The following is a 15,841-nucleotide window of genomic DNA, read 5'->3' as shown; positions in this document are numbered from 1 at the left end:
GCTGATAGAATAGAGTGCACATTTAGTCTTCTTACATGGTTTTTGGTGCAGGGCTCCTAAAACTCTTGCAGTTTCCCGAGTAACAGGAGTGACTGGAGTATTAGTTGCTGTCTTTGACCCCAGTTCCCAACACAAACCTCTTAATCCCCCCTGGGATTTCCAGATGCTGGAAACATCTTTGACTCTTATGGAGTGACTCATGGTGGGTTTCAGTACGGAGGTGGCCAGCAGAAAAACCAAGCTCTGATTGGACACTTGGAATCTTCAGCCTCATTCTCCATTCTCTGGGGAGATGAGACTGGAAATCAAATTACTGACTGGTCACAGTTACATGGCGAAGTTGCCACAAGACCCTACGTGCAGGGGTAAGGACACTTTCTGGGATAGGGAGCACATCCCAGTGGCAGCAGAGTGGCGTATCTCAGCTCCAGGGGTGGGGGTGGGGTGGCGCTATGCTCCAATCTCCCAGGCTCTGGCCTCTTGTTCCTCTCTCCAGCTGCTCATCTGTATTCTTCACCGTGTCTTAGATTGTATAACAAATGCGCAAACGTGCTTTCCTGAGTTCTTGAAGCTATCATAGAAAATCCTTCAATTTGAGAACAGCAGTAAGAACTTCCAGTTGTTAGCAAAGTTGTCCAGGAGCACGGGCGACCTGGGGAACCATTTCCTACAGTTAGCGCCTGAAGTGAGGGCGTAGTGTTGTGGAATGGAGCCCTGAACCTGCAGCTCTGCCCCAACTCTAGATGACAGCATAAGTGACTTGCAAGACTTTCCACGGGAGTACAGGCAGCAGGAGGATGGATTAGCATAAAAGAAGCCACCTTTATTTGGTGGCCAGTATGTGGGGGATGGCTAAGAGCAGGTAAGCTTTTCCTACGCGGGGGTTTCATGCAGTACAGTGGAGGCCCTGTAGTAGAGGCAGTGTCTCAAGGAGATGGCTGGAGTGTCTCTGCTTTCTTATTGGTGATGAGCAGGTAGAATGTGATGTCCCAGGGAAGAGCCATTACTGTGTGATGCCTTCGGTATATACGTGATCCTGGCCATTCCTTTCTTCCTTGTCCTCTTCTGTCATTTTCTGCCCACTTACGTCTTGCTGCCCTGTGTTGAGGCAGCTAGAGTGTGCTCATCTGGGATCTATGCCAGGCGGAAGGCTTCCTCGGGGTCCACTCGCCATCGCCCCTACTTCACATGTTAATGACAAGAAGACAGACTATGACCCGGCTCTCCAGATAACAGGGTTCACAGAAATCATCTAAGCACCTTGTGGCTTGGGCATGCCCATCATCTTAGGTGTAGGAGTGGAAGTTTGGAGGCTATCAGGAACTGAGCATGGTCAAAAGGAAGCTGGAGGAGTACTCAGTGCCGACATTAAAAATCCAGGAGTGCAAATGTGTGAGGCCCAGGTACAGCTCTGCTTATGATGTGCAGTGTGAACTCGAACAATCTACGTGGAGTGTACCCTGGAGCAGTACTCCACACAGGAGGCCTCTGGACTATGGTTTTTGCACTGTGTTTGGATGATTCGTCCAATGACAGCACACTCGCTTTTGAGAAGTCGTCCCAGGCTCTCTTCTGGTCATTGGTGTGAGGACAGTGATGATGGTGACACTTTTCTGTGGTCTTTTCTGTGGTGTGGGGGGTTGACAAGATGTCCTTCATGAAGCACAAAAATGGTAGCTCACGCTCAGATCCAGCCCTCAAACTAGTTTTCTTTGGCTCTGTGCTCAAACTCTTTTGAAATAAAGGAGCCAAACACTGCTACATATGCCTTTAGTCCCAGCACTGGGGGCACAGGACTGTCTTGGGAGACATTCCACGGGTGTACAGACAGCAGGAGGACTGGTTAGACCTCCTTTATTTGGTGGCCAGTATTGTGGGGAGATGGCTAATACCAGGTAAGCCTTTTCTACACGGGGGCTTCATGGCACCCTGAGAATCTGATGGACAGCCAGTTTAGCTGAAACAGCCAGCTCCCAGTTCATGAGAGACCGTATCTCAAGGCAATAAGGCAAGGAGCGGCAGAAGATATCTGACATCCTGGTCCAGCTTCACAGTGCTTGCACGAGCACACATATCACAACATACATGTGCACACACCACACACATGTACAAAACTGAATCTGTGCCAAATTGGCATTCCCTCTTACCAGCAAATACAAAAAAGTTTGGTAACACACCACATTGACAAAGGCAGAGAAAATTGGTTTCCATATATATATATATATGTGTGTGTGTGTGTACATTATATATATCACTAATATATATACTATATATATATATATATACTATATTAGAGATTTTTTTGTATGTCTATGACAAAATTGCCTGACAGAAGCAGCTTCAGGGAGAAAGATTTAATTTGGCTCGCAGTTTCAGGGGGTTTTACTGTTTTGTGGCCAGGCAGACATGACAAAGTGTCTTAGTTCATGGAAGTAGCACACACGATAGTCTATTAACATCACAACAGATCAAGAAGCAGAGAACAGTCGGGCATGTTGGTATACACTTCTGATCCCAGCACTGGAAGCCTCTGGGAGGCAGAGGCGGGTGAATCTGAGTTCTCGGCCAGCCAGGGCTACACGATCAGACCCTGACTCAATGGAAAAACTAAGTTAACAGCAGAAAGGAGAAAACAGAACAGTATACCTACCTGGTGCTGTGTGTGAGGCAAGGTCTGCAAGGAGGGACTCCAGGCCCCAGCAACGGAGGCTATGGTAAAGAGGACAGTTTGCAGGCTGGGGCCTTGGAGTGGAGGCAGGATGTTTCCAGGTCTACATATTTATCTCCTTTGAACCTGGAGCTGTGTGATGTGTTACTTGTTCTAAGAACAAAGCTCTAAAGATTCTCCGAGACCCAGATTCTGTGGTTCTCACTCCAGGCTTCTAATGTTTTATAACTTGGTGACCTAACTTTTATAGACCCGGAGGGCTCATCTTGCATGAGACCAAGGATCTGGGTCCCTCTCTGGATCTTCCTGACCAATGCTGCTGTAAGCCAGGCCCTGCAGCTCTCATGACATGGATGGCTCCGACGAAGGGGGTCTCACGTCTTTCACAGTTCAGCTGTAGGGGCTCTTGGTAGCCTGTGGACACAGCTCTCAGGTTCTCCCTCTGCCATGCTGTTCTTTGTCCTCCAGGGGAGCTTTCTCCGTGGTGCGCAGGTGTGTGAAGGTGCTGGCTGGCCAGGAGTATGCTGCCAAGATCATCAACACCAAGAAGCTCTCAGCCCGAGGTGGGTTCCGTGCTGCCTGCGTACTGCCTGTTTTCCACTCTGCCATCGCTCTCGCCCTGGACCCGAACCCCTGAGCTTGACCTCTGGGAGATGCTGCTGGCAGGCTAGGAAGCTCTTCCTGCTGAGTGTGATGAGAATAGATCCGTTCTCAGGAAATCCAGGCTAGGGGTATCAGTGTCTCTCACATAGGTCAAGCCCTCTGTGGTACTCCCTCTCCCTTCCCCTCTACCATGTCCTCCATGGCTTGCCTCCCAACCTCTGCCTTTGCTGTAACTCTTTAGCCTGGCTCCTTCTATGGGCAGCCCCTTTGCTCCTCCCAGGTCTCTACTCGGGGTCACATCCTCGGAGCATTATTCTTGCCCTCTGCTCAGTCTGCATTTTTCTCTTTCCACTGTTTTTGATTTCCATGTAGTTGTCCCCCGGCTCACTTCGCTATGCTCACCACTTTGGCTCTTTGTTTAATCCCTGGTTCAGAGTGGACAGCACTTACCCACTGCTCTGGGCTCAGCACCCAGGACAGCGCCCTCACCCGGCCTCTGTGCTATCTGAGAACTGTCTATGGCTCTACTCCCAGGGCATTGGCTTTTGAATAGGTGCTCTGAGGTGCGGCCTGCTTTTGAAAAGAACATCCAGCTAATTGTAGCTTCAGAGGCTTTAGGAACGTTTTCTCCCAAACCTTAGAATGACCTGGCCAGCAGCAGCACCACCATGCCCTGGGAGATGGCCCCTGTTTCAATCTAAAACAGTTAAAGTTGCATCTTTAAGATGCTCAGGAGCACTGGAGTTTGGGAACTCTGCCCAGAAGAGTCCTGGTCATTCCTGTGTGCTTAGGACAGAAGTCGATGACCAAGTCAGTGTATTGATAAGCCAACCCCCCCCCCCCCCCAACACACACACAATAGATGCCTCGAAGGCCCGTGTAAGGAGAATTCTGCTGGGTGAGATGGGTGCAGAATCTTGGGAGAGAGGCTCAGTGTGTCTAAGTGTTTGTCTGGATGAGGGCCCAGCAGGTGCACAGCTTATGAAGGTCCTAGGGATCATGCTGCTCTCTGCAGGCCTCCCAGCAAGCCCTGGACTGGCCTGTGGTTGCTGCCTTTTGTCTCCAGCTCTGTCGTCTGGCTCACAATGCTTTTTACTTAATTCTTTGCATCCGGCGAGGAGGAGAGGCTCAGAGAGTCCCCAGCTGGCATGACTAGTGTGAAAAGGCCAGGTCTGCAGAAAGTCTGGGGTTGGAGTCAGAGGCAAGGAAGCAGATGGGCAGGAAGTCCGAACAGAGTGCTGCCTCCTGTTGGCAGCCTGGCGCAGCCTTCCGCTGTTACGTGCCTAGTTGTGACCCAGTTCCTGAGACCCTGGGGATAGGGCTGGAGCAGTGGTTCTCAACCTTCCTGACGCCGAGACAGAGACCCTTTAATACAGATCCTCGTGTTGTGGTGACCCCCCCCAACACACACACACACACACACACACACACACAGTTATTTTCATTGCTACTTTATAACTGTAATTTTCTACTGTTATGAATCATAATATAAATGTCTGTGTTTTCTGATGGTCTTAGGCAATCCCCATGAAGGGGTCATTCGACCCCCCCAAAGCGATCACGACCCACAGGTTGAGAACCCTGGGCTATAGTTAAGACAGGTCAAATTTTGCCCTCCAGAGGAGCACCGGGAAGGAAGATTAGAGGGGAGCATCATGCTGGCTGCTGCTGCAGTTCTATCTTCTCAGGGGACACAGAGACACATAGGCCATCACCCCCATTTGGGACGGTGACTAAGCATTCCTGGACAGTAGAGACTCGCACTGTTAATGTCGGGCAGCTACTACCTAGGCCTTCTTTCTCTTTCTGACTATCTGTTGAGACTGTGACCTCCTGGGAGGAAAGGAAGCCTGCCTAAGCGACTAGGAGCAGGGGAGTGTAAGGGAACTTTCTCCAGGCTGTCTGCCGCCACCGAACCCTCTCCCCAGTAGGGGGGAGAGCAGAGACTCCTTTAGCAGGTCTCTTTGTGTCACTCGCCTCCACAGGGGGCATTAAAGCTGTCACATTTGGCGCTATTCTCTAAACCTCCCCTGCTGGCTCTTTGGGATGGCTTCCTGCAGCTCCCAGCAGGAGCTGGACCCACCCAGGGCTTCTATCCGCCCCTCCCAGCAAGCCATGGCTTCCCCTAGCACACCCCACATGGCCTCTTCTAGCAAGTAGTTCCCAACTCCGGGAGGTATTTTTATATGTATTTTAAAATTAGTTCTTAAGAACAAAACCTTCACATTCAAAGTGTCATTCAAAGAAACCACAAGCAAATAAAATGAAACGTAGAGATTTTGCCTGTTTACATCCCTGCTGGTCCTGAATTCCAGTCTTGAAAACAAACTGCAACTGCCTGAGCTTCCCCCTGGTGTTGAATTGTCTCAGTTGAGGGTTTTGGACCCCAGAAGTCCTGGTATAGTAAATGACAGCTGTGCGCTCCAGGCTAGACCCTCCCAGGTACTCGATGAACCTCTTAGGGACTCTGGGCATAAAGGAGAGGTTGGTGCAGTGCTCAGGGGTGGTCTTCTAAGACTCTAGGCTCAGACTCCTGGGGCAGGCTCATGAGCCATCTCTGAGGTTCGGTAAGATGCCTGTTACAATGCCCTTAGGAGGCTCTGAGGTTCACGAGTATGTCTTCCCCATACTCTCCTGACACCTCTGGTCTTTGGATTATTTCTCTCATATCCCAGGATGGGCGGGGAAGGGCTGTTTTTGCTCCCAGTGCCCTCCCCCATTCATCATTCCCTCCTGCTACAAACCTGTGCTCACCTGTTTGCAGGAGCCCTCCTGTGTGCTTGCATGGCTCTGGTCCTGCCTGGGACTGTCTGGCTCCTGGCATTAGACTGTCTCCAATTTGGCCTCAATACCCTGAGGTTGACCCAACCAAAGTGGGATGAAGGTCCCCAAGGTGTCATCGTGGGTCTAGGGGCTATGTTCTCAGGTACCAGGCAGGGTGTGGAGACTCTAAGCTTCCTCGGATGTCTCATCGCTGTGGGCTGGGACTGAGTCATACACCGATTATCAGTGCAGTTTTTTGCAGGAACTGACACGTAGCTCTGCCGCTTGCCTGTGCTAGGGGTTTAGACAAGCCTCTCAGAAACACCATGCTAGGCCCCTAGGCAGTAACCAGTGGACATGGTTATGTTCCCACTAGGCCCATTTTCTTGGGAATGAGATATGAAACACACCTATACACTAGGTAGAGGGAGAACTGAGGGGTGTTACCAAGAGAATCAGAGAGGAATGGGGGCACACACCTTTGAGTTCAAGACCAGTCTGGTCTATATAGTGAGTTCTAGAACAGCCAGGGCTAAAGCATAGAGAGACAGTCTAAAAGAAAAAAAGTCAGACCTGGTGAAGGAGAGTGAAGGGCAAACAGACATATTTAGAGGGACCACTGCAGAGAGCTGGGGAAGCTCTCTGAGGAAATGACTTTGTCCTGGGATCTGTCTGAGGAGGAGGAAAGCAGTAGAAGAAGGCCCAGGGGAGGAACACTCTAGGAAGGGGGCACAGCAAGCCAAACGCCCTAAGATAAGAAACATGGTATAGCCAGACAGTAGTGGCACATGCTTTTTATCCCCGCACTTGGAAGGCAGATCCCTGTGTGTTCGAGGCCATCTTGGTCTTCAGAGGGAGTTCCAGGACAGTCAGAGTTGCTACAGAGAGAAACCATGTCTTGAAAAACAAACAAACAAAACAGAAATATACGCCAGGCCAGAAAGAGGTCAGTGTAACTGGGCTTCGTGGCTCAGATGATATAGCCTTGGGTTGGATCATAACATGTTGGGAAGCTGTTAGTCTGTTGGATACCCAGGAGGAGCAGCGGTTTATTTATACACCCCCCCCCCCCAAAGACTTTAACCACCATACCTAGGATGAGGAGTTTCAGTCTTGAAGCGAGGTCCTCAGAGCTCTAAGTTCTGAAAGGGGCTGGTTGCCTTGACTAGTGACATTGAAGAGGGGACTACCCCTTTATCACCAGGTCTCCCTTTCTCTTCCTATACCCAACAGAGCAAGAACAATCAAGAGAACATGGCCCTGTAGCACTGGGCCTCTTGGTACATTAGCAGATGAAAACTTTACCAACAGGGCTAGGAAATCCTGAACAACATTCTGTTCCCATGCAGCAGATGGGTATGGCTAACAGGGAAAGGCAGCATGCAGGGCAGCTGTACCATGCCTGCGGGTGGCGTCAGAGTCTTAAAACCAAGGATTTGACAGTTTCAACAGGGAGGTCTGGTAATCAGACAGGGTTGATGGGTTTGTGACCAGCGTTTGGCCCCAACCCCTGTCTAGTTTGTCAGGGGAACATGTCACGTCATGTGCAGGAAGCGGCACGATTCCCCATTTAGACTTGCACACTATGGCTCTGAACGTGTTTTCTGGGCCAGAAGACCCCATTCCTTCTGATAGGCTGGGCCTTGCCTCTGCAGATCTCTGGTTCTGCTGTGAATGAAAGTGAACTGTGGGGGGGGGGGCAGGGGCTGGTTGGGGTCCCCTCCTCTGCCAGGAATCAGCACCCCACTTCTGAGGGTGCTGAAGGAGGCTGGGAGGGAGGGAGGAGGAAGAGGGGTCTGTGGAATTGATCTAGCCTTGCACCCCATCCCCACTCCCTATATATAGCCTGCAGCAGGTTGTCAGCTGGGGAGCTGAGCCGTTCAAATCAGAATTGGACTTAATTGCATTGCTGATGGGAAAGCCGCATTTCAGCATTGATCTTGGCTTCTGCAGTCCACAGAGGGCAGCCAGCAATTTTGATCCAGTGGAGCGAGCAGGGGAAAAAAGGGCATTCTCTGTCTTTACCACACCTGCTCTGGAGGGGCCATCCTGTGGTGAGGTTTTAGTCCTGGGTCAGCCTTGGACTATAGCTTAAGTGTCCCTCTGTGTGTTCCAACCTCCTCACTGGGGCACAGGCAGGCCGAAGGGACAGTTCTGAGTCAGGTTACAGAGAACAGTACAACATAGGGTTTAAAGTCCAGCTCCAATCACACTGCCTGGACTGGGTCCTTAGCTCCTCCTTCCTCTGTGAAGTCAGAACAGTGACAGTATCCCCTAAGGAGTGCTTGAAAGGTAAGCAAATGCTCTGCCCTGTGCCTGGCATCAAGTAAATTCAGGTTCAGAGTCTCCAACTAGAAAATGCAAACTTTGAGGATGGATGTAATACGGAAAGTGGAACATTCCACACTAGGAAAAACTGGGTTTATGTACAACACCATGAAAAAGTCATATAAAATTACCTTTAGGTGCCGACTTTGGCAGCACATGTACTGAAGTCAAATTACCCTTAGGATGCATGCATATCTCACATACATGTACTCTGGTGCTTAGACTATAGTCTCTTTTCCAAGACAACTCATTTTGTATATGCAGATATTCCAAAAACACCAAATCTCAAACACTTTTGGTCCCTGTTTCTAAGCATTTTGGACAAAGGGTGCTCAACCTCCATTCCACATTTGCTAGCAATTTCTCTTTAAAGGTTTTGTTTCTTTAACTCAAGCATTAACTAATGAATTGTGGACACACAGCACAAAGGGAATTGAAGACTGCACAATAGCCACGGCAGCCCCAAGACTACCCCTGGCTTGGGCCACGTGTCCTTATCTGTGAAATGGGGATGGTGGTGCCACAGAGCACCATGGCAGGCACTGACCAGGCGGTAGCTACGATTGTTCCCAGCAGCCTGAGGCTGAAACCACACAGGCTGTTGAATTTGTGCAAGCTCTTACAGGTTTCTGGTGGACAGGGAGTTTTGGACAGAGGTCCTGGCAGGTAGGTGTGCAACTCGGGTCCAGCCCCAAGGGAGGGACACAGCAAATTCTACCTTGTACGTCTTTGGAGATGCCTGTCCCAGTTTCCAGTGTCCTATAAAATGGAGGGGGCTACTGGGGTACAGCTCTTCTGAAAAAAAAATTACCTTAGGAAGCTTGCCTCATCCATCCATCTGTCCGTCTGTCCATCATTCATGCATGTACCCATCTATCTGTGCATCCATGCATCCATCCATGCATCCATCCATTTGTGATTTCTTGAATAACTAGCATGTACCAGGCCTTCAAGCAGATACAGGTGGTACAACAGAGACCCTGCCCAAGGATGTAGGTTCTATGAGACATAAAGATACTGCCTGGCTCTCTGGAGCATAGAGGAGGGTCCCTACAAGCTTAAAGTCAAGGTAAGCTTCTAGAAACCAATGGCATCAAGGAGCAGTAGGATCGAGTCATGGCTGGTGATACGGTTTGCCTGCCCAGGGAACTGGTGGTTCCCAGAAAGGACCCAGGAAAGGCAAACTCTGCAGTGCCTGGAGCTAGGGTTTGAGGGCAGGCCTAGGATGTTACAGGGAGTTGTACCTGGGCTCCAGACCTCAGGGTGGTTGGTCCCATCATATAAGAAGGGGTTGGAGAAAGTTGTCCTTGAAGAGCCCTGGATACTGAGGCCTGGAGCGGGAGAGGGACTCATCTAGGTCCCCACCACTTACTTGCCCTTTCTGGGAACTCAGAACTCAGTGCCCGGGGCCACCCTTTCAGAGGAAAGGACGGTAGAAGCAGGGTGGCAGTCTAACATTTTTGGGATTCATGTGGGAATCCGTATTTCAGATCACCAGAAGCTGGAGCGTGAGGCCCGCATCTGCCGCTTGTTGAAGCACCCCAATATCGGTAAGCCCCAGGAGTGTGAGGGGGGTCCTGGCACAGAGTGGGGTGGTGGGGAGCAGCCACTTTCTTCTCTGGGGATGGAGGCTGTGGAGGAAGATGCAAAAGGGGGCGTCTTGTTCAGGACCAGCTTGCTTTGGGGGAAGGTGAAGAAAAAGGACCCTTCCTCCCTCCCACGCTGCCAGCAGCCTCCTTCGGAAAAGCTGTCTCAAGAAAGCTCTTGAAGCTGAAAAAGAAAGATGAAAATAGGCCAGGGGGAAGGTTGGCCTTGACCAGCAAGGCCCACGCCCCGACCCACCATGTGCAGTATTAGCTTGGATCTGTGGCCCTGTCCGGCTTCTGAGTTCTGCCCCTGCCAGTCTCTTGCCTTCCAGGAGCTTGACCCCTGCCACAGAGTTAGACCTAGGGCGGTCTTCTGGAGATGCTTGATCCATGGTGGCAGGACCACAGGGAAGGTCCTAAAACACACTTCATTGTCTTACGTTTTGCTGCCTATCCCCTCTGATGCATCGATGCATTGGGTCTGCAGATCCCGCCAGTCAGGGAGGAGCAGGGCTGTCAGGTCCTGCTCTATTGGCACAGCTGTGAGACCTTTGTGGGAAAGCTGCCTTCCAGAGCCACTTCCCTCATCTTCACTGGCGCATGACCTTGTCTTGTCACCTAGGGGTCCTGTGTCACGGCAGCTTCTGCTTTTATAGGCTCTCAGACCGGAAGCTAAGCTTCTGGTTCCCAGGGCTTGTTTCCAGGTGAGCTGCCTCTGAGTTCTCTGAAGGAGCTCCAGTTCCTATAGCTCTGCCTTCTCCCATGGAGGGGAAGCAGATTCCTGCACAGAGCAGGAAGGGTTAACTTTCCCCAGGGAGGCTGCTCCATCTGCTATTTCAAGCAGAGGCCCCTCCCCTCCCCTGCATAGCAGCCAGAGGCAGCCAGTAGCAGAGAAGAGGCCAAAGGCCACAGCTGGAGGAGGGCCCTAGCTGGACCCTGCTCTGCTTACCTGGGTCCTCCACAGCTCACTGCTGATGGACGGTTCCAGGGAGCTCTGACAGACACCCCATGTCCTCAAGGAGGCTGTCAGGTTGGGAGGAGGAGAGTGACATACGTGTGTGTGTGTGTGTGTGTGTGTGTGTTATCTGTGTTTGTGGTATCTCTGTGTTTGTGCATGTGTCTTTGTCTCTGTAGGTGTGTCTGTATCTCTGTGTGTAGTGTCTATGTGTGCATATTTCTGTATGTGTTTCTCTTTGTGCATGCGTGTCATCTCTCTTTGTGCTTGTTTCTATATGTGTGTCTCGGTGGTGTGTCTCTATATGTGTGTGTCTGTGTGTGGTGTCTGCATGTGTGTGATGTCTGTATGTGGTTGCTCTGTGTGTGTGATGTCTATATGAGGTTTCTCTGTGTGTGTATGTGATGTGCACACATGTGTTATCTATGTGTCTCTGTATGTGTGTGTGTGTGTCTATGTGTGGTATCTCCGTGCATGCATGGTGTCTGTATGTGGTATCTCTGTGTGTGTCTATGTGTGTTATTTCTGTGCATGTGTGGTGTGCATATGTGGTATATGTGTATGTGTGACACACACACACACACACACACACACACACACACATATCCAGATGGGTTTGCGCATGCAGCTGCTCTGTCTAAACTCAGTGCTCCTGTCTATGTCTCTCTCCCTCACACTCCCGGCTGTAATGGGAGTACATGGGCCGTGGGGTAACAATCTGTGGCTCAAACACTGTTTTGTTACTGTGTAACAAACCCTAGACACACTGCCTTACCATTCTGAAATTCAGACTTTTCTGGTAATTCAAGAGAGCATAGTGCAATGCCAGGGTGAACGTACTTTACACTGCTCAGGACCCCGAGTCCCACCTGCCCATTTTGCAGCACGATCTCCCCAGGAGACAAGTTTTACCTGTGACCCCACACAGCCCTTGCTCTGCACCATTGTCACAGGTAGACACCCTGACATGCTGAGGTGCAAGAGCCCAGAGATGAGTTGCCACCTTTCCACTGTCTCCATAGAGCTGTTTACTCCTTGTTCACACAATGTCAAGTTCGCTGGAGGCTCTAGCACATGTTCAGACCTCTTCTAGGCATTGCGGCTGTCAGGAGAAATGAGGGTGGGAATGCACTTGAGTAAACATGGCTATTTGTGGGGAGCAGAGTTGAGCATGATGCCGGAAGAATCTCAGAGGAACAGAAGCCATGGGCAACTGCTGAAGAAGCTGGAAAGGCCCCCATCTTGCCCAATAGCTCATCCCAAGCTGATGCCATCTTGCCAGAGAAACCTAACATGGTATAGATATGGTGCAGGAGCCCAGAGGGCATCGTGCCTGGAGAAATCTCACAAGATCTTATTCTGCTTGGCAAGTCCAGGCAAGGCGGATGGGCTGTTACCTGCTTGTGTCCACTGTCCTGTCCAAAGGCGTGGGAGTGGAGATCTCAGTACAGGCTGATCCAGCCGTGTCTGCAGACATTTTATCCCTCCATTCCTGCCTGGGTGAGGGTGGTGCCATCACCACTTATGATAGACAAACCCCTTGACGGGCTATTTGCAACCTGAGAGTTCAGTGAATAGTTTGGGATGGGAAGATATTCATGAACCATGGAACCATGCTCTATCTGCTGATAGCCCATTCATCAAATGGGTGGAGGTCAGTATCCCCACGACCAGTCACTCCCCATAGCACTATTCACTGGAGAGCAAGCCTTTAACACTCTAGTCTTGGGAGACACTTCATACCCAAAGCCTTTTTTTTTTTTAAGATTTATTTATTGTGTATACAGTGTTCTGTATGCCTGCAGGCTGGAAGAAAGCACCAGATTTCATCTTGGATGGTTGTGAGCCACCATGTGGTTGCTGGGAATTGAACTCAGAACCTTTGGAAGAGCAGCCAGTGCTCTTAACCTCTGAGCCATCTCTTTAGCCCCACCCAAAGCCTTTACAGCTTACAGGCGTCTAGGAATGCTTTCACTGGCAATTAAGAACCTTTACCTGCTCTTGCAGAGGGACAAACTTGGGTTCCCAACACCCTCCACACACACACACACACACACACACACACACACACACGAGAGAGAGAGAGAGAGAGAGAGAGAGAGAGAGAGAGAGAGAACTCTAAAAGAGAAAGTATACTTCACACTTGGCTTAACATTCCAGGCACATGACATGCTTGTAATCCAGCATTTAGGAGGCAGGAGGATTGTGAATTTGAGCTATGTCTCTCTAAAGACAAACAAGCAACAAACATCAACAAAAGCCACAGACAAGGTCTGGGGATGCTGCTCAGAGGTAACATCCCTTTGCTCCATTTAATCCCCAGCGCTATTAAAAGGGGAAAGCTCTTACCATTTTCATTTAAGATTGTGTAACCCCTCCGCCCCATCATCTTCTATCTCTGGTGGCCATCTCCCGACCCCTGGGGCATCCATTCAGAAACTGCCTCTCAATCCACCGAATTTATATATGAGTCTGAAGGCCATGAACCACTCAAGGGCTCCACACTGAGTTGTACTCAAAGCTGCTGTCACACACCCAATGATGCTAGCTATGGCTTCCAGCGGGAAAGGAGCTTACAACCCTGTTGTCCACTTCTTCATCTTCCCAGACAGACGTGTATCAGACCTGAGCTCAAACATCTTTTTTAGAAGGACACCACACAAATGGATGCAACTAGAAAACACCATTTTGAGTGAGGTAACCCAGACCCAGAAAGACAATTATCATATGTACTCACTCACAAAGCAAAGAAAACCAGCCTACAAATCATAATCCCAGAGAACCTAGACAACAACGAGGACCCTAAAAGAGACATACATAGATCTAATCTATATGGGAAGTAGAAAAAGACAAGATCTCCTGAGTAAATTGGGAGCATGGGAATCTTGGGAGAGAGTTGAAGAGGAGGGAAGAAGAAGGGAGGGGAGCAGAGAAAAATGTAGTGCTCAATAAAAAAATCAATAAAATAAAAAAAGGAAAAAAATATAAAAGAAAGAACGCCACAGCTTTACATTTTGCCTTTCCGCCAAACGACATAATTGGGAGAAGATTCCAAACCAGCGGGTAAACTTCCAGATCATCCCAACAGCTGTGTGGCTTCTATTGTGTAGGAGGATCCTAACTGTCTCAGTCAGCATCCCCATGTCGACTGTCAATGACACAGAGAAGGATGGGCAACCCTAGGCTTGTGAGAACTGGTCCTTGGCTAACAGGACCTAGCTTTCAGAACCAGTCCTAGGCTGCAGGCCCTTCTTTTAAAAGCTGAGCAATTTAGGGAGCTCTGGGCTCCTGGGAGCTTTGCCTCTCTGTTCCCAGTAAATGAGGTGTGAAGAGATGGCAAATTTGCAGCCATCAGAGTGCAGGAACCAACTGCTGTCTCTCTCATTCCAGCCCCAGGGAACACTATTGTCTTAGACTACAGAGCAGGGATGTCAGTTGGGGGGGGGACAGCACTGAGTGGGCATGGCTGTGCACCTCATGGGGCTCCTGTAACGACCTAGCACAGTCTAAATAAGGAAAAAAGGGGTTCAGGGAGGCATAGTAACTTGCCCAGGTACCATCACACAGCCAGTTTGTGGCAGAGACCAGCACCGCCGGCTCTTGTAGCATTCTGGTTTGGCAGAATGGATGTGCGGGCTGGTACAGGGAGAGGGACCAAGCTGACACACAGAGATCTTCGGTCTTTACGCCTAGTCCCCTTTCAGTAATGTTGGGGGTCTTGGTGTGGTCAGTCCATTCCCCTTGCTTTTGTCAAAGTCTGTGCTCAGGGACTGGGAGTTGAGGTGGTGGTTCCAGGAATCCGATAGGGACAGAGGGGAGGAGAGCAGTAAACCCCATGTAACCAGTCGCTTTGGTCCTGTCCACAGTCCGACTCCATGACAGCATCTCCGAGGAGGGACATCACTACCTTATCTTCGATCTGTGAGTCTTTTCCACACACACCCATGGGAGAAGGGTGTCTAAGCAGGGACGACCCTGATGGACTAGGTCTGAGGACTCAGTCCGAATGCTCTTAGAGTTCCCTTAAATGTCACCGGTCACTGCCCAAGCTGTGCAAGCTGGTCTTTCTGTTTAAAACACAAGACACATTCGACCAGCATCATCAGTTTATTTTTGCTTCTCTATTTGTGGCCAGTGATGCTGCCTTGCCGTTCATGGTAGTGATATCAAGTTCCATTTTGAAATCTGGTTTGTCAAAGCAGGAACAAAATGACAGGCGTCAGTTGTTCTTGGGTGGGCAGTGGCAATCGGTGAGGATGCTGGCCTGGTCTGTAAAACAGTGGTGTTGGGGAGCGGGCATGTTGGGGACAGGAGCACCCAAGAAATCTCCATAGCTTCCAAGTGATTAAAAAAAACAAAAATGATTTAAAAATAAACAGAAAAGTAAGCTAAGCAAAGCCAAATGGACCATGGGCTTCCAGAAGCCTCATGGACCTAGTGATTGCTTCTGAGCTATTGTCCCCAGCAGTCTGGACCCAGTGTGAGGAGGAAGAGGCATCAGGGAAAACTGGCTGTGTCAGAAAACAGGAAGGGGGTGGCAGCAGGGGCATTCATGATCCAGTTCTTCCTTTGAGGGTTGGGATTCTAAGGTCCCTGGCCCTGCCCTTCTCAGATGATTTCCAGAAGGTTCCTCCAGGCCAGGTGGCACCTGGAGTCTCAGTGGAAGGGTGACTCCATGCTGTCTCCCCAGGGTCACTGGTGGGGAGCTGTTTGAAGATATCGTGGCCCGGGAGTATTACAGCGAGGCCGATGCCAGGTGAGTATCAGGTGCAGCCAAGCAGAGGCTGCCTGGAGGGAGGGGGAGGGTGCCCTTGCCTGTAGTCAGCTTCCCAGGGGGCCTGACCCCTCCCCTTTCTCTCCAGTCACTGCATCCAGCAGATCCTGGAGGCTGTGCTGCATTGTCACCAGATGGGAGTGGTGCACCGAGACTTGAAGGTG

General features: G+C 50.3%; 1 protein-coding gene across 4 annotated transcripts in view; it reads left to right on the top strand.

Annotated features, from left to right (window-relative positions):
* Camk2a (calcium/calmodulin dependent protein kinase II alpha) overlaps positions 1-15,841 on the top strand; it is a 62,965-nt gene that overhangs the window by 11,845 nt on the left and 35,279 nt on the right. For all 4 annotated transcript variants that reach the window (XM_057788261.1, XM_057788262.1, XM_057788263.1 and 1 more), the window contains exons 2-6: positions 3,137-3,231; positions 9,853-9,912; positions 14,770-14,824; positions 15,594-15,659; positions 15,766-15,838. In XM_057788261.1, coding sequence (XP_057644244.1) covers positions 3,137-3,231; positions 9,853-9,912; positions 14,770-14,824; positions 15,594-15,659; positions 15,766-15,838 — 349 coding nt within the window. The remainder of the gene's footprint in view (positions 1-3,136; positions 3,232-9,852; positions 9,913-14,769; positions 14,825-15,593; positions 15,660-15,765; positions 15,839-15,841) is intronic.

This window comes from Chionomys nivalis, chromosome 14 (assembly GCF_950005125.1).
Source record: "Chionomys nivalis chromosome 14, mChiNiv1.1, whole genome shotgun sequence".
In the NCBI taxonomy this organism is placed as follows: domain Eukaryota; kingdom Metazoa; phylum Chordata; class Mammalia; order Rodentia; family Cricetidae; genus Chionomys; species Chionomys nivalis.
Note: the sequence above shows the minus strand (reverse complement) of the source record. Positions and strands in the feature narration are given on the sequence as shown.